This window comes from Dysidea avara, chromosome 8 (genome assembly GCF_963678975.1).
Source record: "Dysidea avara chromosome 8, odDysAvar1.4, whole genome shotgun sequence".
Lineage (NCBI taxonomy): Eukaryota > Metazoa > Porifera > Demospongiae > Dictyoceratida > Dysideidae > Dysidea > Dysidea avara.
Window position 1 is genome coordinate 20,787,637 of NC_089279.1, and position 22,983 is coordinate 20,810,619.

A 22,983-nucleotide genomic window follows, 5' to 3' on the forward strand; every position below is an offset into this window, starting at 1 on the left:
TGCCAATGTTACAGGCGCGTGCTATGTATCGAAGTACTGGACTCAGCGACTAGACTACAACTCATTGTTGCTGTTGTTGTGCCCCGATAGCTGCTTTTAAGCAAGTAATGTAGTGTTGATTAGTACAAACAAGCCCATTACACCTCCCTCTAATTCAGTATGGCCGTTACTAGCCATTTAAACGCCCATGCGTTGCCAATGTTACAGGCGTGTAATTATCGTATTTCGTATCGCCTCAGAGCGTGGTCTCTATTAGACATGACCGTGGCTCTATGAGTTTTAGAGACTACGTTTTCAGCCAATCAAATTTCAGTATCAAACTTGTTGTAGTCTAAGAATAATTGAATTATGAATGATTTGAACAAACAGGCAAATTTTAGTTTTGTCTGAAATACATTTACTGTTTCTTTTTCACTTGATACTTACTAGTGGGCCTATACTCCTTGCAAAGAACCACCAGAGGGTTGTTTTGAGTTGAAGGTTTCTTTTCAAGGTGGTTTTTAGGTAAGCGTTCTATTAGGATTTTTGCAAAAAAACATTGCGATCCCTATTATGAACCCACTTTCGTGGTTCATGATGAACAAAACGGCGAATTTCAGTTTTGTCCCAAATACACATACTGTTTCCTTTTCAGTTGGTACTTACTGGTGGACCAATACTAATTGCAAATAACCACCAGAGGATGGTTTTGAGTTGGAGAATGCTTTCCAAGGTGGTTTTTAGGCATACATTCTATTAGAGTTTTTGCAAAAAACATGGGCGATCCCTATTATGAACCCACTATCATGGTTCATGATATAATTGTATGTTAGCCTGTAACGTGTGTGTATTGTAAACTGGTAATGAGTCTGTGAAGTGTTCAAGAGCTATGGCAGGCCTGTGGAAAATGGGTTTAGGTCTGATACAGGCCTGTAGCATCTCACCCACAATGAAACATAATACTTGTCCGTAATGTTATAAATACAAATTGAAACCCTTATTAAATAGGAAGCTGGTGTAGTGCATGAGTCAGCATGGTGTATGTGTTAACTGCTATATACTGCACAGGGATATTGGAAACATGCTAAGTGGGCCATTAGTGACACTATAATACAGTAACCAGTGGTAACAATAGTCACTATAGCAACCAGAGTACATGTATATACCAGTCCTGTAAGAAATTATTTTGCAAGATAGATTTATCATGCATCTAACAATGCAGTCCTGTTACATGCCTGACAAGTACCATAATACTATTGTGACAGTATGTGATTTGCCTTGCTGCAGGCCTGTCTGACAATACTGTTACAGGCTTACTTCACTTCTAAATATTAGCAGGTAGGCTTTTCACAAGCCTGTGACTGGCATGTTATCTTATTATAAGCACCTCTGCTTTATAGGCCTGTGCCAGGCCATTTACAGTAATGTTTTATTGTGCAGACAGGTCAGATCCCTACTGCATCAAAAGAAAGAATGGCCCCTAGCTGTCTAGACGTAATGCGTGCCATGACTATAAATTACTAGTTTTTTTTCAGTTTTGTTCCATGTTTTACAGCACTAAAAAGATAATGAAGAACAGTGCAAGAAGTGCCTCTGCGATCAATCCAGTCACTATGGAAATTGCTATTAAACAGTTAACTATCAATTATTGGATAGTAAATGGTTATTCTACTTTGTTTTCAGGTATGTTCTACGCATTATACAATGTTAAAAACAAACAACAGTATGATGTGTTACCATGAATCAACGCCTTTGAGGTAGTGGAGAAAGAATAAGTGGGATACAAGAGGGCAAAAGTAAGTCCATGATGCATGCATTGTAGCTGCTACAGTTGGCAAAGGGACACATTTTAGAACAAAGTAATGTCGAGTAGTGAAGAAATCATGCCCGTAGTGTTAACCATAGTTGTCAAGTTACACAGCATGATTGGCTGAAGACATCAGTTAATCAGTTCGCAGTTAGCAGAAAAATCAGTTTTATGGAAAAATTTAAAAATTCCATATAATATACTTGTTTGAAGAGTTTGGGGTGTAGTTTGCATGGGCTTGGTTATGCTTAAGCAATACCGCCAAGCTGTATTGAAGGAAAAGTTGGGCTGTTCCAAGCAAACCTCCGTAATCCAGTACTGCCATACTGTATGATATTTCAGGCAACTAGAACTCACTTGTTCCTTTACCAATCAACAGTTGTAGACATTCTTTATAGACCAATTATGCAATTTAAGCAGTGCCCCATCGTCAATGGATATCAAGTTCTTGCATCATGATTCCATAATGTACGATGTCATATAAATATTGAAAGGCACAGCCAACTGTTTTATTGTGTGGCACCAGACCCTAGCTGTCTGGGGAAAGACTATTTTGATCCTTATTATTTAATTACTTCAGTCAATAACCATGACTGATTTAGGGATTTCAGTGTCCACTAGTATATCTGCAGGTGTATTTTGTTTGATTGCTTTTTTATTGCTATAGTACAATATGCTCCCTAATTGAACTTAAAAATTAATTTCTTTTCCAAATAAAATTTTTTCAGTATCATTATAATATGTGACTAGCTGAGCAAAAACTGGCCGTTTTCGCACATTCCTCAAATTCCATTTCATTGCATCTCTATGATCTATAGTAACAAAAGAGTGGACAGTTAAAGTTTCAGCCTTTTATGATGAATAGTCTTTGGAGTTATAGCACTTGACAATTGGAACTGTGGTAAACTCGATTTGTACAGCAACAATACGGGAAATAAAGTACAGGCGCTTAGATAATCAATCATAACTCACGATTGAAGCAAGCTACGAAGATGGGACTTTGCTCAATCTGTGCACCATGAACTGGCAAGTCAGTTGAGGTACAGCATAGTGCTTTCCCTGTACTCCTCCATGTTGACAAAGAAGAAGGCCATTCCAACTAAGAAATGATGACGGTGAATGTTGTTTTTACCACATCGTAAAAAAACACACGCATAACTCACATATCCTTTGCTGTGCAAACACGAAACAAAGATTTCTTACTCTCCATAAACAGGTGAATCTAGCAGTGTATAGGTTTTATTGCTTTGAGAGTAATTTCAGTGAGTACGAATGTGATTAGAGTGTTCGTAAAATTTTCATGTAGCATGTGTATTTTTACCCAGTATGGTTTTATGGCAAAATAGAATAATGGCGAGTTTTCACTCAATGGGTCACTCCAATACTATGTGACTGATTAATTACTGTATGTGTATATAGCGTGCATATACGTAAAAATGAATATCAAATATATAGTACTGTACAAGTGTGTTGCAATAGGTCAAACTGACACAAGATGAAATTGCAGCATTTCTGAAAGACTCTGAGCACCAGTTAGAGTATGTACAGTGTATTTGATGTGTACAGTGTAGTGTAATGTGTTTATTTGATATCATTGCTGCACAGGGATAGTATGTCCATACATGCACACAAGCAACTAGTAATTGTTTTGTAGGGACAGCTGTATGATATATTGCCTCCAAGAGCACATGGAATTCTGTACCAAAAACATTACTTTGTTTCTAGCATGTCCTTCCTGTCTGTCTGACAGTTTGCATTACTCACACACTTTTATCACCAGCTGCTGCTTGTGTCAAAGTGGTTTTGTGGCAATGGAAATGTTCATCATCTGAGAATAATCTTACGTTTCTGTAAATTTTAATTTGTTGTCTATGGCCTAGCATGTAGACTGAAAAACTTTATCTACAGTACATTCTTGTTAAAACCACAGGTACAATTCACAGCTGTAGTTTCCCTTACGAAAATTTAGTCCTTGTACAGGCATGGAATTAGCCATTTTTGTATGTTAGCAGGCCTGTAACCTGTACAACAGGTCTGTGTTACGTTTTATACAGGCCTGTATTATAAACTGGTAATAAGCCTGTGAAATATTCGAATCCTGTGGCAGGCCTGTAAAGATTCATTCATTTTGAGGTGTGGATGTGTAGTCCTGTGCCAGGCCTGTACTAACTGATACAGGCCTGTAAACGCTGCTGCATTTTGAATCCCACAATGAAAAGTTTACTTGTTAGTAAGATTATAACTACAAAATGAAACCTTTAATATAACAGGAAGATGGAGTGGCAAGTTAATCAATATGTCGTATGTATAACTGCTCTCTATACTGTAGGGAACTTGGAAATATACAAAGTAAGCTAGTTGTGACTAAACAGTACAGTTACCAGTAGCAACAGTGGTCACCCATAGCAACAAATTACATGTATATTCCAGGCCTGTTGTACAAAATTGTTTTGCAGGATACACTGGTCCATGACCGTGACAGGCCTGTAAATTGAAATTACATACATGCCACAGCACTATTACCATCCTGCAGCAATCCTGCTAGACAGGCCTGTCCCAGGAATGGTACAACAGCATAATCTACAATACAGCACCTCACACCTCCTCTTCTGCCATAGCATTGGCTGAAACAGAAGCTTGCAATTCACAGAATTAATCTGCTTAATGGAAAGTGTATTAGTCACACGTTCTTAATCTGGAAATGGATCACCTCATACTACTTTAGCACGTGTTCCTCATACTGAATTCCAGGACACAACTTGTACTGTGACTTCACCAATTGTTTTTGCTTTTTGCATAAAGAAGTGTTTACCTCAAGTTTTCCTCCTTTTGTAGCCTCATAAACACTTAAACAGAGTAGAACTTGATAACTTTATGGCATGATTCCCAGGAGTTTATGAACAAACCTTGAAGTGGTGTTATCATCAAATCCGGCAGCTGTGCACCACCAATCAAAACACATGACTTATAGTACCAGTTTTTCCATCTATGAACTGCCTGGATATATGTATATATCCTTCAACCTAAAGCTGTGCAGCAATGGAATATAATAGTAATGGTACGTGTGTGTTGTCTCGTTAATTTTCTGTGACATTCCAGACATCTTGATCTGGCATCACCAAAAGATGATATTGATGCTGATGTGAGCACAGGTCAATATTTTCATGATGATCCTACTGGTCATGATCCTGATCATGATGTTGATCCAGATGATGATGACATCAGTAAACTTTATGGGCTTGATCATTATGACAGTGATGATGATAATGAAGGTGTGTCTTTTGTTATACCCAATGTAGCACCGAGCCTTTGGTGTGACTTAAAAGATACAGTAGATTGACCAAAGATTGTAATAATATGTTGTACTTTTACTGATGTGAGTAGTAGCTTTGATAATCATTCCTTTGTGGAATTCCCACCTGCATAGCACATTCTGTATAAGGACAGAGTTTGTCCAGAAATTGAGTTTAACATTTTACAAATAGCTATTTTAAAATCTTGGCATAATATGCTGACATGGTAAGTTGAGTGTTTTAGATATTTTGTTACAGGTGTCAAGGTGTCTGGTGCAGGAATGGGGAATTCTCTAGCAGGACTGACATACTATGCTACCAATGAGGATGATCCTTACATTACGCTAAACGAAAATGTACGTTCATGTTTTGCTACATTTATTGTACACTTTATTGTTAGTTACTGTAATTGTTAGGACAATGACTCAGATTCAGAAGAACTTAAAGTACTGCCAACAGATAATTTATTGTTGGTGGGAAGAGCTGATGAAGAATACAGTTGTATTGAAGTTAAAGGTATTTAGTTCATCTATAGAGAATCTGTCAGTGTAATGTGTTGTTGGTTGACTTGTTTAGTGTATAGTGACTCTACAGACCATTCCTATAATCACCATGAGATTATGTTAAACACATACCCCTTATGTTTGGAGTGGATGGATTATGACATAGCTGAACCAGACAAGAAAGGTATGCAGTGTACCTTGAGAGCCTATAATGTTATAAAGCTGACGGTTTTCACTTTATGATTCCATAATTTTTAATTGTGATCTATATTGTAAATGTATGTACTGTATGAGGTTCTCAGTAGTTGGACTATTTGTGTTTTCTCAATAAAATAACCAATCGGTAGGTAAACCTGTGACTGTATTAACGAAAACAAGCATAGCTCTGTGTTATGTATTATATGTATGTCCAAGTGTCAGACTTGCAATGTAATCAGAAGTGAAACTTCATTAAAATGGGGGCCACCTCCAGTTCTAAAAAATTGACCTCAAAATAGTGAGACACAACTGGGGCATCAACTTCATTGATATACAATTTAAAAATACACAAGGTAGACATACAACTTCGTTTCACTTGTGGCCTCTTCGTATAAAGTGTGTGCAGTAGTTGTGCCTAACTACTGCTACACAGCTGTTTTCTGGCACTGCAACCTATGTGATCATTATTTATTCACACTTTACCAAAATCATTTTTGATCCAATTTTCAATCACTAGCAACTTTTATTCATCATGAACCACGATAGTGGGTTCATAATAGGGATCGCATATGTTTTTGCAATAGTGATGTACAATAATATCGATAGTGTGATAATCGTATTGCAGTGGTTCATTATCGTGATATGATAGTAGCTTGTGATTATCATGAGCATCAATATTATGCATTCTTATCTCACAGGAATTACTTGAACAGTTAAATCATTCATTTGTTTATTCAATTATGTATTCTAATTGTTTTCTGAGATTGAACTTCTGTATTTTGGTAGGAGATATATGCATTCGGGTATACAGGATGTGCCTTTACCCGTATTCATAGAAAATAAGTGAAATTGGTGGTACATTATGTATCTTATCATTTGGATTTACTATCATGATAACTATCGTATCATGATGCAATTATCGTGATTAATCAATGTAGTTGCAAACTTATTATTGCACATCACTATTTTGCAAAAACTCTAATAGAACGCATGCCTAAAATAACCACCTTGGAAAACATCCTCCAACTCTCTGGTGGTTATTTGCAATGGATATTGGTCCATTAGTAAGTATCAAGTGAGAAGGAAACAGTATGTGTATTTGGGACAAAACTGAATTTTGCCGTTTTGTTCATATTCTTCATATTATTCATACAGTAGTATTATTTTGTTTCACTCATGTACAGCAAAAGTTTTCCACTTTTTTAAACCAAGCGCGTGCCTAGTTAACTGAAATTGTTTTCATAAAAACGTGTGTGTGTTACAGTATCTAATACAAAACAGCCAAGCTGTAAAAAAAAGAGTGCGGCCCTCAGAAAGGCTATGGTGAAAAAAGATGTGAAATTCAAGGTGTCGGCCAAGAAATGGCTGTGATGGTAGGTTAATGGTAAAAAAATGTAATAACAGCAATTCAGGTGAATTTATTATTATTATTATTATTACTAGGACCGCGTCACATACAACCAAGTACATACACCAACGTGACAGCCCCCCGGTGAGGCTATTAGGTGGTGAATGCATTATCCCCAAATCAACTCAATATGTCACAGTAGTGACAGATATAACACTATAGTGGCATCGTAACTAAAGGCCACCAGTAGCTAAGTGCCAGTACATCATTGGTGTGGTATAAATGGCACAGTGATGTGTACAAAGTATATGTATACAAAACATACAGGAGAGAACTATACATTATTGCAGTATTGTATGCAGCAATACATTATAGGCAACATCACCATGCAGATAAAAATTATTAGCCAATATACAGCAATGCATATCAACATCAACTAGAGGTAAGTAAGGTTCATCAGTGCATGGTGTAGCAATGGCACAGTGATGGGTGACACACTATAGTTATGCATACACAACTTTCAGGAGATAGCTACACAATGCTGTAGGCGTATGCAAGCCAGATGAACCAGATAAAGGAAGACAGCCAAGCCACTAGAGCCTAGTAGCTACGCCAGGTGAAGGCAAAAAAGATTAAGCACGTATTGAATTGCCTGACACCAACACAAAGAAAGTTCGCCATGCCAGCTGCACAAGACAAAATTGTTTACTTGTATTTTATATGTAACTGTAAGCTTATTGTAAAGAGCGTGGCATATGTCAGTTTAATGTTTTCTTGTATTGTTTATTTACATGAATGAATCCACTGGCAGCTGGCATGGAGACTTGAGATGTTACAAACATAAAAACTTACTTGCAATCTTCTTGTTTACACAAGTGGCTTCTGTAATCTTCTTGTTTACACAAGTGGCTTCTGGCTCTCCTGCACGGGCATCACTAATCTTCTTCGCGCAATATGTAAGTAATTAAGCAAGGGTGTGGTACTGGGCGTTATATAGAATTACACGTATGGTCAAGTCATCAGCACAAACAGGAGCGACGATTATACGTTTGTGCCTTCATTCACAGGCGAATCTATCCCCGGTTAGTTCATGTCCCTAGGCCTCGTAGTTTTCTCAAACATTAATTATTAATTATTTATTTAATTATTTATTTATTTATTTATTTATTACGTAATTTTAACCGCGTTTCGTATTATTCTTAGTACTTGGTTGTATAATTACTAACGCTTTACAGTGACCAGCACTGAAGGTCTGACAGCAACATGTGCTGCAGCCTTAGGATTACCTAACCTAATTTCAAGGACTTAGACTTATTGACTTGACCTAGTGACTGACTTCATGACTGAAAAGGTGTAACAGAAAAGGGGCCAAAGAAAGGAAAAAAATCCCTCCAACCCCAGGATTCGAACTGCAGGTCACAATTTGGTGCCACTTGGTCTTGGCACAAAATTTACCTGAATTTTCATTATTAAATTTTTTACCATTAACCTTCTATCACAGCCATTTCTTGGCCGCCACCTTGGGTTTCACATCTTTTTTCACCATAGCCTTTCTGAGGGCCGCACTCTTTTTTTTTACAGCTTGGTTGTTTTGGATTAGATTTCACTTCTTTTTGTATTTGTATACCCCAAAGCCGGCCTATGGCCGGCTCTATGGCTTTTTAACCTATCATTTTTTTCTTTACCACAGGAAGAAGAACAAGATGAAGCATATTTTAAATACTTTAACTATTTCAGATTTTATCAGTAAATGTACAAATTATATATCTATATATATTTATATACAATACACACATTTATTACATGTCAATTATTTCCTATAGATAACTTGTTTGCAGCTGATCTCTCTACTGGGTGACTTGAAATGTAGCTGAACTCTCTACAGGGTGATTTTGTTTGTAGCTGAACTCTCTACAAGGTGATTTGTTTCTTACTGATACAGTATCTCTGCAGGGTTTCTTTGTTTGGCTTATCTCTCTAAAGGGTGATTTGTTTTTGTAGCTGAACTCTCTACAGGGTGATCCTTCTAGCTGAACTCTCTACAGGGTGAACCTTCTAGTTGATCTCTCTACAGGATGACTTCTTTGTAGCTGATCTTTCTACAGGGTGATTTGTTTGCAGCTGGACTCTCTACATGATGGTTTCTTTGTAGCTGAACTCTCTATGAGGTAACTTCTTCTAGCTGATCTCTCTACAGGGTGAATTGTTTATAGCTGAACTCTCTACAGGTTGATTTGTTTCTAGTTGATCCCTCTATAGAGTACCTTGTTTGTATCATAAGTCTCCGCAGGATGGTTTCTTTGTAGCTGATTTCTCTACAGGGTGACTTGTTTTTAGCTGATCTCTCTACAGGGTGACTTGTTTATAGCTGAAATCTCTACAAGGTGATTTGTTTGCAGCTGAACTCTCTACAGGGTGGTTTTTTGTAGCTGAACTCCCTACAAGGAGACCTCTTCTAGCTGATTTCTGTACAGGGTGATTTGTTTCTAGCTGAACTCTCTACAGGTGATTTGTTTGCAGCTGATTCTCTACATGGTGGTTTCTTTATAGCTGAACTCTCTACAAGGTGACTTCTTCTAGCTGATCTCCCTACAGGGTTTGTAGCTGAATTCTCTACAGCGTGATTTGTTTGCAGCTGAACTCTCTACATGATGGTATCTTTGTAGTCGAACTCTAGGCAGGGTGATGTGGTTGTAGCAGAACTCTCTACAGGGTGATTTGTTTGTAGCTGAACTCTCTGCAAGGTGATTTCTTCTAGCTGATCTCTCTACAATGTAACTTCTTCTATCTGATCTCTCTACTGGGTGACTTTTGTCTAGTGTACACTCTACAAGGTGATTTGTTTGTAGCTGAATACTCTACAGGGTGATTTATTTTGTAGCCAATCTCTCTGCAGGGTGATTTGTTTGTAGCTGAACTCTCTACAGGATGGTTTCTTTGTAGCTGAACTCTCAACAGGGTGATTTTTTTTCTAGCTGAACTCTCTATAGGGTGATCACTTCACAGCTGAACCCTCTACAAGGTGGCTTCTTCTATCTGATCTCTCTAAAGTGTAATTTGTTTGTAGCTGAACTCTCTACAAGGTGACGTTTTCTGGCTGAGTTCTCTCATGTTTCTAGCTGATCTCTCTACAGAGTAACTTGTTAGTAAATCTGAACTCTTTACATGGTGGATTTTGGTTGTTAAACTCTTTGCATGAAGACTTGTTTGTAGCAGAATTTCTACAGAGTGAATTGTTTGTAGCTGAACTCTCTACAGGGTGACTTGCTTGTAACTGAACTGCCTACAATATTAACTGGTTTGCTGCTGAACTCCCTACAGCGTAACTTGCAATGTAATAGAAATCTATAATGGAGTAAGTCATGAACTAGCTGAATACTCTATTAGGGTGACTGTTCTATTAGAGTATCTCAATCTCGCATTTGCTACACAGATTTGGCTTTGGAATCATAAGTCAGTGGTTTGTTAACTAATTGTTCTGTACTATTGTAAGGACCTTCTACAATGACTATTCCAGCTACATACCCACTTTCAGCTCACTGCTCTAGGCGGTTTGCCTGGTAGGCGGGAAAATTACTGGTATTTTTATTCACGAATCTCGATCGTGCAATTGCTACACACCTTCTGTTTCATGTCGTATCTCCATGATCTTTATTTCAATGACTTTCAAACCACCAAAAGGCACTCCTATAATGGTTGTTCTATCCACAAAACGATTTTCAACTCATTCCATGAAGCGGTTTACCCTCTAGGTGTGACAACTAATCGATCTTGTATTACACGAATAATTGGTCTTAAATCCTTAACCGTTCATCTGATTTACACCAAATTTGATACTAGAGTTCGCCTTTGGACTCCCTTTCTGTGTGCCAAATTTCAATTTGATCAGAGTACACGTTTGCATTTTATAGCGATTTTTGCAAGTGTGCGAAAACACGAAGAATAAGAAAAAGAAGAAAAGAAACTGAAACTTTGGCTGCTCGTATCTCGGGAATGGCTTGAGCTATTTCCTTTAAATTTGGAATGTGGACTCCCCTAGAATTTGGTTCTAATTGGATAAGGTATGTATCACCAAGATACAAAGGTGAGAATATTACATTTTCTTTCTTCCTGTCAATATACCCACAGTGTGGCGTGCCGGCTTCTTGGGCCGCATGACACACTATCGTGTGTCTTTATCTGTCTTTGTTAAACTCAGTATTAGGCCAGGAAGCTTAATTTTTACTGAAGACTTTGTTGCAAGGTGGTTATTTTTGCTCTGTGGTTATTGTACCTGGGTGGGTTATCCAGATTAAGTACTCTAATAGAGCATATAAATACTCTAATAATGCAGTCAAGTGTACAAACAACAATCCTTGCACTGAATTTGACAGCTATTAAAGACACCAGTAATGTAAATTGTAGCTCATACAGTGTATTAGGAAACTCTCAGTGTATATGTACAGTGCAATTTTATCAGCTTCATGTGTGTACTGAAATTACTATGCAGAATGCAAAATTACACTATTCACAACAGTGTTCATTATCAATCATAATCCATCACTGGATTAATAAAAGTACATAAACTAGATAAATAAAAAATTGAAAATTTTAGATGGATAATAGGGATTGCTGAAAAAGCCATGAAACAAGAAGGGATTGCTGGGATGGTAATGTAAACCACAAATCCCTGACTCATTTCAAAATGACAGAGCATGTAACTAAAGATTTATGACAGAGAGTCAAAATAGGGATTTGTGGTTTACATTACCATCCCAGCAATCCCTTGTTTCATGGCTTTTTTCAGCGATCCCTATTCTCCCTCTTTAAATTTTCAATTTTTTATTCATCTGGTATAATATCAGCTCATCAAATATTGATAATCTTGGTCACATTAGACATTAAAAGGAACATACTTACTAATACAGTGTGTTTGGGACCTACTACTACAACGAGGTGGTCTTATTGAGGAGGTGGCCAAGTTTCACAGCAGTGTGGTAGATAGAAGAAGAGGAAAATTGTAAACTACTGTACAATTACTTAAATAATTGCTTAAATTTCCTGGCATGCATTAATGTTTTTATTAGAAAGGAAGCTACCTTTTACATAAGTTGGTCACATTTTGTTTCTTCCACATATACTGTAGGTAGTTTTGTTGCTGTTGGCACCATGTTACCAATGATAGAGATATGGGATTTGGATTTAGTTGATGCCATTGAGCCAGTGGCAACACTTGGCAACAACACTTGGCAGCAACACTTGGTGACCAAAAAGAAGAGAAAGAAGAACCAGGTGAGATGTTCAGACTACATTGTTGCTTTTAGAGATTTGTTTTCTTCAAACAAGTCTCAACGGTAATTAAAATTAAATTTTAACAGTATTAACCCAGATAGGTCATTAGATTAATACACTGGCAGTGTGTAATGTGGCTCAAGAAGCCAGCGCACCTCACCATGGGTATATTGAACATAATTTTCACACATTCAAAACTCGGTAATACTTTTCAAAAAGAAATAAATTTTACACAGGAGTTGCCTGCTTAAGCCTGGTATGGCAGTATACATGTCAAATTTGAAGGAAACCCCAAGAATTTGGAATAAACTGGTTTTGCTGTATTTGAAGTTTACAGGTTCTCCTGCAGGTCACATGAGCTCACAATTGCTTACTAAAGGTGTGGTATTCTAATCAGTATAATGTATATGTATGAGCACAGCTGGAAACAGCTATTGAATATAAATTGCATTATGAAGAAATTCCATGCTGCAGTAACAAAGGCTATGTCATAACAATTGTCAGTCAAATGTGTACTTAATTGTGTGTAACAGCTTGTGAAGGCTGCAGCGGAGAAAATTTGCAAAAGAAAAGATTATTGTTAAAGACGTTATTGTTGAGAATGCAGGCACAGAAAAGATTGTACAAGTTAATATAAGGCAATTTTGATAAAATTACATCGACAACAATTATCATAAATATTTATGTATGCAAGCAGCTGCATTTAAATTAGCAGAAATGAATTGTTTAGTGTGCTGACCCTGACTGCCTGGCAGATTCCTGTAAGCATTTGAGCATAAATCAGATGGCTGCAGATTGGACGCTTCCCATGGATTTTTTTTCCTTTCTTCACCTTTTCAAACGTACTTAGTACAACATCTTTAAACAGGCTGTAGGACCAGGTGTATGGTTTTAAACACTCTTACCTTAACTTTATGTACTTACAATGCTATTTTTTATTAAGGCTTTACAGCACAACTGTAGGACATTGCCAAACCATTTTTTATGTAGAAACAATCATTGTGTACATACATTAAAACTTAAAGTGACTAGAAAAATTCCCTGAAGAGGATTTCAGAAGATTTTTGGATGTTTTTCTCTAGAAAATTCCTTAGCTAACGATACCAAATTTATCTTGGTTCCATTTTTTCCACATATCCTTTAACAGCCAGACTATGTACCAATATTTGGTGTAGTGCTAAAACGAATAGCAATTTTTACTTTTCGAATAGTTATGAACAAAACAACTGATTATTCGATTATTCTTTAAGCTTATACTTCTCTTGAATCAGTACTGAAACCTTTTGTTAGGAAGCAAGGTAAAGCCTAAGAACTATTTCTATCTTTTCTACCATAGAATTTTTACAGCATAGATACATCACTTATTCACATTAGTTGTCAAGGCTGGTTTGTCCATCTGAATACAGTGTGTACAAAGTGCGATTATTTGAATAGTGTGTTAACGAATCAAATAGTGTCGTCAACCGAATAGTCAAATAACTGAATAATCATTTCAGCACTAATTTGGTGTATGAATTCTTCATGTAGAGCCAAGTTCCATTACTGCAGAAGACTATTATACCACATGAAATTTCGAGCTGCCAAATATCGAGCAGTTCTCCTCTTGTATAGCTGCACCTCATGTTGGAGCTTCATTTTCATATGCATGAACTCATCAACCCTGATTAAGTACAAGAAGCAAGTATGCATTTAATATATGATACAGTACATGCACTTTTACAACCAGGCTCTGCAGTGTACAGTACGTTACAATCATTAGAGGTTAAAAGTCTATATACTTATAGTGTATGTAATAGAAGTGAATTCTCTTTGATAGTGCTATCTTGTGTTAACAGTATCTCCTCTGATTGTACGCTATAGGTGACTAGACCTGGATTTCCTAAATGCAGTGCATTATGACTACACTCAAGTTGCCCCATTCCAATTTGCATGCAACATAATTACATGTGTAAAACAAATTATAAGTTGACAAATTTTCTACAATGTCATTGGCTTGTTACTTGTGATATGGTAATGTCTGTGTGTGTCTCCAGTCTATCCCAGCTCTTAAAATGGGGACCTGGTGGCCTGGTGCCAACTGGGGAAGCAGCCCACCCAGCTGTAACATCAATGGGTACCTGGTGTAAACTGGGGAAGCAAATGCTCAACTGTCCATGTCTCATATAGCAGTTGAAGGTCCAGGCGGGACTTTGGGTGCCCACACCTTCAACTGTGAGACATGGTACAGCCTCCTGCCGGTTACTAGTCCTGCCCCAGGAGGGCATGCCTGCGCTGATTCATAGCACCTGAGTAGCGCACAGGTACCCCAGTGCTGGCCACTGGGCAGCGTGACCGCTTAGCGGCAGCTAAAGGCTTTGCTTTTGCTTTGTGTGTGTGTGTGTGTGTGTGTGCATGCTCGCGTGCGTGTGCACACACACAATGCACACTACATGTATAATGTGAACAACATATCTGAATGTTAGTTATACACTTGTGCTGTAATGTTAACAAACTAACCTATCTCGCTATAGGCATCCACTGAACTGACGGACTCACACACTGATGCTGTGATGTGTTTGTCATGGAATAAGCTGGTCAGGTAAGCCTGTGTAGATCTTTACACCACTATGTAGATGTGTGTGGTACATTATTAGGAGCATTATTGCTAGTGGTGGTGCTGACTGCAATGTAAGAGTATGGGACTTGTCCAAGGGGAAATGTGTATTAGTTATACCCCATGCTAACAAAGTAAGTGACTTCTATAGCCACTACATTTGTGTCTACACTGTATATGCTTTGTATAGTTAAAGCACTGCTGTTATATGGAAAATACAGCACAAGGGAGTGCGAGTGCTGTATTAGTCTTCAGACATCCCCAAGTGCTGCATTTTTTGTACACACAAGCATAGGCAGTGCTTTAAATCTTATTTTGTACTTCCTTGTCATCTTGCTTGGAGTGTTTATCTCTAGTACCAAGAGTAAATAATGGAAGAGAGAGTATCCAACTGCCATATACTGCATCAAAAATGAGCATGTCAAGTAGAGAAGCCATCCTGTAGTGCTTTCAAAGAAAGCGTTGAATGAAGTAATAAACACCTTCTAGCTCAGACTGTTTGAAGTGCCCAGGCATGATTTGAAGTCAAACAGTCTGAGCTAGAAGGTGTTTATTACTTCGTTCAACACTTACTTTGATAGCACTACAGGATGGCTTCTCTACTTTATGTGCTCATTTTTGATGCAGTAAATGGCAGTTGGATACTCTCTCTTCCATTATTTACTCTTGCTAGTACCCAAACTGCTTCAACAATCAGACTTTCTATGTATAGTTGTAGAACAATCTGGTAGGATAATTTGCTAGTTTGTACAATAGTTTATAGTGTGTTAGCCAATCCTCTGCATGTGTACTTGTAAATTAGGGATGTACAAATGTCAAACATTCGTTAGAATGTTCATATTCAAATGTAAATTTCAACATTCGAACATTTTCATTATCTTTCCCACACTCTATTTTTATTGGTTGTAATTTTTTATACTTTGTTTTTAACATTTTTTTTAAATTGGTTGTTTCTAACATTTTTTTAAATTGGTTGTTTCTAACATTTTTTTTAAATTGGTTGTTTCTAACATTAATTTTCTTGTAAATGGGTTACGAGTTATGTACAAATCTGCAGGTTCATAGTGCAAAATCATCATTTTTTCATTAATTAGGCTAATTGAGTGGGTGTAAATTAAAGAATGTTCAAATATTAAAATTTAACATTCGTTCATGCCCTATTGTAAATGGACAAGCGCTATATGTGAAGATGATGTTTGGGTCCAGAAATGTACTGAACAACTTTAGGTATTTTGAAAATGTCTGTCCATGTCCGTGTCTGACCATATCCACCTTATCCATCTAACCATGTGCCCAAATATCCATATAATTGCACTGTATGGGCAGATACAGTATGATTATGTGGATAATAGGCCATATAGTATACTGTATGGAAAACACAGTACACGTTGGTACTTATTCTGTGCTGTGAATGCTATCCTACTAGGGACCTGTGCCTCCCACGCAAAATGTGATATATTTTATTCCAGTGTGTGGGACAATCAAAGTGCCACGCTGTGTGATAATATATCATCCCATTGTGTGGGTTGTCAATTACATGTGGGACCAAACCTCAAACCAGCCATGTTACACGAGTAGGGAGGAGCAGACTGGGTAAGATAGATACATTGCTTATTGTTTAGTAACTTAGAGTGGCCACAATGTATGTTTGTGCTACTTGAGTTGCTTTGTGGTGAATGGATTACATTGCTAAGATCAGCTTATAATGATGGACAGGTTTATAAGGTTGTGATTCACACTGGGATATAAAACAGTTATATCCCATTTCACTTAGCTGGCAGTATCTTAGTTATCACCCTCATACTATAACTATAATTAACTTTTCTGGCTCTTGGATAAGTGCTTCCCTTTAGCTGGGGAGCCTGGAAAACTATGGATACTGTTAAGAAGGTGGGTGTATGGGAAATGTGCTGTAGCTTATGTCGATGCAGCCTGAACACAAGGTTCTCTTTGAAACTCCCGGATACTGATAGTCAGTACCCCATGTGCTAGACATGAACGCATGCATAAGCTTACACAGCCCCCTCAAAGAAGTTGAAGGGAAAGCTACAGAACTAGCCCATTTCACATCAACTATTTAATATAGTTGATGGAGTGGGTTGGGAGGGCAAACAAGGACTGGCACAACTGCACTCCTTACTTCTGGCTTTGCGCCAATATTATGTTGGCACCTAAACTCGTCGAACCTGTTATTTGACCTTGGAGTGGTCATGTAATAGTAGCAGTCAGTCTTGTGACACTCCCAGAGAGATTTACGCTCCAACCTGTTTAACTTACGTTAATATATATAAGTGCTTCCCTTTGTCTGGGGAGCATGGAACTATAGATACTGTAAGAAGCTGGGTGTATAGGTAATTGTGATGTAGCTTATGCCGATGCAGCCTGAACACAAGGTTCTCTTTGAAACTCCTGGATACTGATAGTCAGTACCCCATGCATTAGATATGAACACATGCATAAGCTTACACAGCCTACCAAAGCTACCCCAGGTGGTAGCAGGGGGCAGTAATTTCAAGCCAGTACTGACTGCCCATATAATATCCCACATAAGCAATACTTTGCATTTCCCTTTACAGTGGAGAGTCAACTACTGCCAAAACAAACTGCTTCATGGTATATGAAGCAGTTACTAGAGCCTGATGGTTACAACGGTTGACAAAATCTACTATCTTGTGCCCTACCTTTTGTAATTACGATAAATTTGTGCCATGCAGTTGGTCACCTATATGAAATTGACATAAATGACTCTCCACTGTAAACTTTGTATAACTACTCCCCAAATGGAGGCATGCACAGTATTTCCGAATCAATGAAATAATTTCTGGTTTGTCAGCATATGTAAAATGTTCATTAAACAAAAAGAAAAGAAATAAAATACTAAATGGTTATTCTAGTTCCAGTTTTCACAGCAGTTAAATCGTGCTTTTTGACAGATGATGATAGGGCTGCCAGATGATGGGGGCTTGATTTAATGTATAGCTGGTAACAGTCACTTCTCCAGTGCCCCAGGTCTGAATGGCGGAATCCTGTAAGCCTACCGGTGCAGCTGTGGTGGCTGCTCCAATTCTGAAGCTATGGCCTGCAAACTCCATAGCTGGGAGGTTAGCTGCAGTTAATTCCTTCCTGATTGCTTCTACAAATCTGTGTTTGGATAAAGGCATTTGTCCTGCCACTGAAAAAGAGCTCCTGGAAGGCTCCCTCATCTAGCTAAGTATTCTAATAAAGCTGTGATTGGGCAGAGATCATCGTTGGTTTTGCCCAGGATTACTTGTGAGCCCACTTTTCCTTGATCTGTATTGGAGCACTTAATGTTCAAGACATCACTGACGGAGAAGTGGCATTATCAGCCACTACATCACTGAAGGAGAGGTGTGTTGTGGAGTCATATTTTTCTTCTTTCTCTAACGTGATTTCCCCTGATCGACAAAAAGAGAAGAAGGTTGTCAGGGAAGCTGCCCACAACATAGCTGAGTCAAATGATGAGTCCTTGTCTGTCCATGACATTCTCATCTTCCTTAGAATCCCTGGGGTAATTGATAGACGAGAACGAGTAGGCTTTCCTTTCTTTCCACATTCTGCCTTCACTCCTCGAAGAACTTGTTGAAGGTGAGGCATCCTGTCAATACCTGGATCCTTTCCCCCATGGCAATTTGGAGTTGCCGCACTCCTGACAAGTAAGTTCTGATTTTGGAATGGGCCAGGCCCTGTTGGTCCAGACAGGCAGTGAAGTAGCACAGGACCTCTTCTAAAGTTGGCAGTGGGACCAGTGCGAAGCTATTGCAGAAGGCCAGGTAATGGCGCTCCGCTGATTGGTAAGTTCGGTTGGATGAGGGAGCTACCTGCTGTAAAGTATCCCTGAACTGCTTGATCCAGCTTTCGCAGGTCCATGTGATGTCCCGAGATACCAGTGTGACCAGAGTTGGAGGGATGTTGGTTGGATGAGAATTTTCCTGAGGAACCTGAGAGAAAAAAGATGACAGGGCATTTCGTGGCAATGCATTGGCTGCAACATTCTTTACACCTGGAATATGGGAAGCCACAAACCAGAAGTTAAATTTTGCTGCAAGGAACACTAGCATGTGGATTAGATGCATTAGTTACAGGTCACTACTGTATGTAGCTTTAAGCACTACCACTACTGCTGCGTTGTCTACTGCAAATTCAACTGTTTCACCACTCCAGTGGTGGCCAAATAATGCTGCTGCTATAACTACTGGGATCATCTTGTTTACTGCAATAGAGAGCGGGGCAAGTCTGGGAGTCCCTGAGATTGGCCAAATGCGCCACACCCCCATGACCCTGATGCATCAGAGCACACCCTTCTATTTGGATTCTGTAAACCAAGATCCCATAAAAGGGAGATTCCATTCCAACTGTCCACGAAATGTACCACCACAGAATATCTGCTTTTGCTGGGCGGTTACGCTAATTTAGACAAGCTGTAACGGCAACTAAGATTGGCTATTAGCTTCCGCCGCTCAATCCCTAAAGAGGAGCCAGAGAGCCTGGTTGGACTACTCCAATTTGCAACTAAAGTAGCCAGGCCAGGCCATTTCTACTTAGTCTATATGCACTTAAGGATGTTGGGAGTCAACCAGGTTACTCTATTCCCAAAAATGTAAGACAAGTTTCTGGGCCTTCCAACTTGGAGAATTCTAATGGCACTCCAAAGGTCTGGAATGTTCTCACCAGAGTTTCGTTTTGAGCTAAGGCTGACTGATGGTCCTTAGCAACCAAGATATAGTCATCTAGGTAGTGGAGATCCGTTATGGTGAAGAATCCATTGTAGTGCACCAGCCAGGGCTGAGAATATTTTGGGGCCGACCTAAGCCCAAAAGGCAACACCTTATCCACAAGGAACCTTCCCAGTACACCCAAAGCAAATGCTGATCTTTTGGGTGCACTGGAACTATTCGTTTACATCTGCCTTTACAAGGAAGGAGACTCTACCCTGTACCTATGGATGCTACTAACGCTGCCAGGTGGTCTACGGAAGCATAGGCCACCTCCAGTTTAATACCACTGTTAACGCTTTCATTTTCTGGGAAGGATACATGTAGGTCCACTATTCCCCAGTTTATTCTTTTTGGGGATCAGATCCAGTGGACTTATATGCAAACCTTTTGGCCACCTGCTTACTGGAATCGTCCACTTTCTTCCCAGTGATACTTCCTTACTGAGGTACTCTGCCACTGCATGCAGATTGTTCACTGAGAGGTTAGAGGAGGCAGGCACCAGCCAGTTCCTTCTATCAAACATTTGAAATCCTCTCTGGATGCCTTGCAGCATAAACTCCACAAAGAATTTGTCTGGATGGGATGATAGCTCTTCTGCCCAGGCTGAGACTACCACCAGTGGAAAACACACTTCTGGGGACATGACAAGGTGAGAGACATCCTTTTGTGGTTGGTGTGAGTCTAGGTCCAGTAGATCCTTCATATAAAAATATTTGCTGTCTTGCACCAGACCTTTTGTATATGCCATTAATGAGGGGCCTACAAAAATTGAACATAATTACACACCCATTTGGGTGGAGCATCAGACCCCCCCAGCTGGACCCTTGGCCCCTGACCAATATAAGCAACCCTGATATATATGCACAAATTTTTTTCCTCTCACTTTTTATTTATATATTTTTATTACTTTTCTATTACCGGGGAGCAGCTAGCTTGTTGGCTGCCCATTACCCTCCTAATTTGGCTGTGGCATGCCAGATAGGGTGCATTACTGATTAACATTGTGTTATTCAAGTATTTATTAGTAATAGCACAAAGAAAAAGAAAAAAAAGAAGTGTTTGGAACACCACCCCCACTTGTAATCACACTTCGGGGGAGAGGTTTCACTGTTTGGATTTATCTCTTCCTGCATTTAGGGCAGTCTCTTCTCCTGTAGGAGCCACTGCAGATTGCACACACATGTCTAAATTTACAAGGTTTGAGTCAGTGGTCATTGTTCCACCTGTAACATGGGCGATGGATGCTCTCTTGCTGCTGCTCTGGCTCGTCTTTGTTAGTGGTTTCTACTGCAGGAGGATACCCCAAGCCCAGGTCCATCACTTGGGGGAGGCATTGGCCATAAATTTACCTATTAGTGTCCTTATATTCTTTGCAGCAGCCCACTCCCTGTAATCTGTATCATACCTTAACCACTTAAATCCTTGGTTCGAGACAGTCTTATTATTTGGAACATGTGAGCAGCCATGCCTGCTGCTTCCTCGCGGGAGGTTGTTTCTGCTGCTACCAGCACTTCCAGGAATTTAGAATAAGCCTCCATCCAGGATATTATGTCTAGCTGAGAGTGGTGAGGATGAACCTGGTGAATGGGCTCCACTGTCACCACTTGCCCATTTATTACCATCGTAGAAGTGACTTGATCATTGGTGTCCTCTGTGATCAGTTTTGATAAGTCAATGTACTCCCATCTACAAATTTTTTCATCCAATTTTGGTGGGAGTGGAGGAATCTCATCTGATACTTTTACTAAGGGTGACAATGTGGACGAGGACTCTGTGAAGGATCCTAGTGACATGTGCTGAAGGACTCCACAATAGCTGAGTTTGTATTCACTGGCAGCAGTGGTAGTTGGGGACTTCCTGATAATCCTGCAAGCATGACAGCAACCAGTTGTGCAACATCAGCAAGAAGACTTGGGAATGAACTCTTTCTTAAAAAATTTATTGATATGAATATTTTATCATTATATGTCTTATTGAGTTGCTGCACTCCCAGTACTTGTCATTACGGCTGCATGTTGCACAAGATCTATTACGTGACCTGCATCTGAGTACTGTCCTTTGGGGAGTGGGGGGGTTGGAGTGGCTGTAGGCCCCCTATGCACCCGCACCCAACTGCTCCCTGATGAGTGACACCAGTGCCAGGACGAGTTGGATCAATTGCCTCCAACTGGCACCAAGGGTGTGGTTACGTCTGACTGACACAATGCGTGTCAAGCACGAGTCAGACCGGCAGCATCTAACTGGCATCATAGATGTCTTACACGAGTTAGATGTCCCAAGGGTAGCTACTAAACTGGATGTTCAACACGAGTTAGGTGCACTACACCTAGTTGACACTCTGTGTTGAACCTGAGCTAGGCACCAGCTGACATCCTAATAGAAGACAACAAGTAGAGCATCATGAATCCAACTGACACCGAGTGCCATGAACGAGTTGGGATTCACACTGTGCATTTGCCGGTTACCTGTTCAGCACTCTTCTTCCAATAGCACACAACAGAATCCGGGATATCCAGGCTCCCCAGACTTCGCCAACCAAAAGGAAAAATATTTGAGGGATCAAAACCTTTGAATGATTTTTTTTTAACTATCTGCTCTAGTAGGGGACCTTTGGTACTTAATCTGCTACAGCACGGGCCTGCTCCACAGAGCTGGACACCTGGGGGTCTGCTGGGCTTGGTCTCTGATTTGATGCTGTCTACGACAGGCTTGTCTGTTGAATCCTGCTGATTACTTCAGGTCTAAGAATTTAGGAAGAGATTCCCCCTGAGAGGAAGGGACGCGGCTAGACTGTGAAAAGTTAATTTTGTTTGTTTTTTCTGTAATGTTTTATAATGGTGTCACACCCTTTCCCTTGTTTATTGTCAGTTAGGTTGTAATTTTACTTACCAGCAACAGTGGTGATGGTGCTTGATGATGCCGCTGAGAGATCTGCCAACAATACTCCTGTTGAGGATCGTGGGTTCTGCTGACTGGCACCGTGGGGCTGAACTAAACCAGCGACCACTGCTGCAATTCGGCACACATCCTCCTGTGAGAGACTACTGAGTTGTGACGCTTGGATAGATGGCGGAGGAATAATCGGGGGTTGTTCCTGCGACTCCAACGTTGGTGGATCCTGGGATGACATTGATGTAGACAGTGGCCAAATGATTGGAAGCTGGTAGAATTAAATTGCCTCTGAGCACTGGGTATTCCCAACTACTACGCGATGAATACTAACTGCTTCAAACAAGGACTGTCACAACTGCTCTC

The 22,983-nt window shown here is 39.5% G+C and overlaps 1 protein-coding gene and 1 long non-coding RNA gene across 2 annotated transcripts in view; one reads left to right on the forward strand and one right to left on the reverse strand.

Annotated features, from left to right (window-relative positions):
• Positions 1 to 8,209, reverse strand: part of LOC136264556 (uncharacterized) — a 27,838-nt gene extending 19,629 nt beyond the window's left edge. The window contains exon 1 of the long non-coding RNA XR_010705185.1: positions 7,981 to 8,209. This is a non-coding gene — a long non-coding RNA (uncharacterized lncRNA). The remainder of the gene's footprint in view (positions 1 to 7,980) is intronic.
• Positions 1 to 22,983, forward strand: part of LOC136264554 (periodic tryptophan protein 1 homolog) — a 44,324-nt gene that overhangs the window by 17,238 nt on the left and 4,103 nt on the right. The window contains exons 2-9 of the mRNA XM_066059324.1: positions 3,266 to 3,324; positions 4,886 to 5,058; positions 5,338 to 5,435; positions 5,496 to 5,595; positions 5,656 to 5,766; positions 12,254 to 12,399; positions 14,910 to 14,977; positions 15,033 to 15,126. Coding sequence (XP_065915396.1) covers positions 3,266 to 3,324; positions 4,886 to 5,058; positions 5,338 to 5,435; positions 5,496 to 5,595; positions 5,656 to 5,766; positions 12,254 to 12,399; positions 14,910 to 14,977; positions 15,033 to 15,126 — 849 coding nt within the window. The remainder of the gene's footprint in view (positions 1 to 3,265; positions 3,325 to 4,885; positions 5,059 to 5,337; positions 5,436 to 5,495; positions 5,596 to 5,655; positions 5,767 to 12,253; positions 12,400 to 14,909; positions 14,978 to 15,032; positions 15,127 to 22,983) is intronic.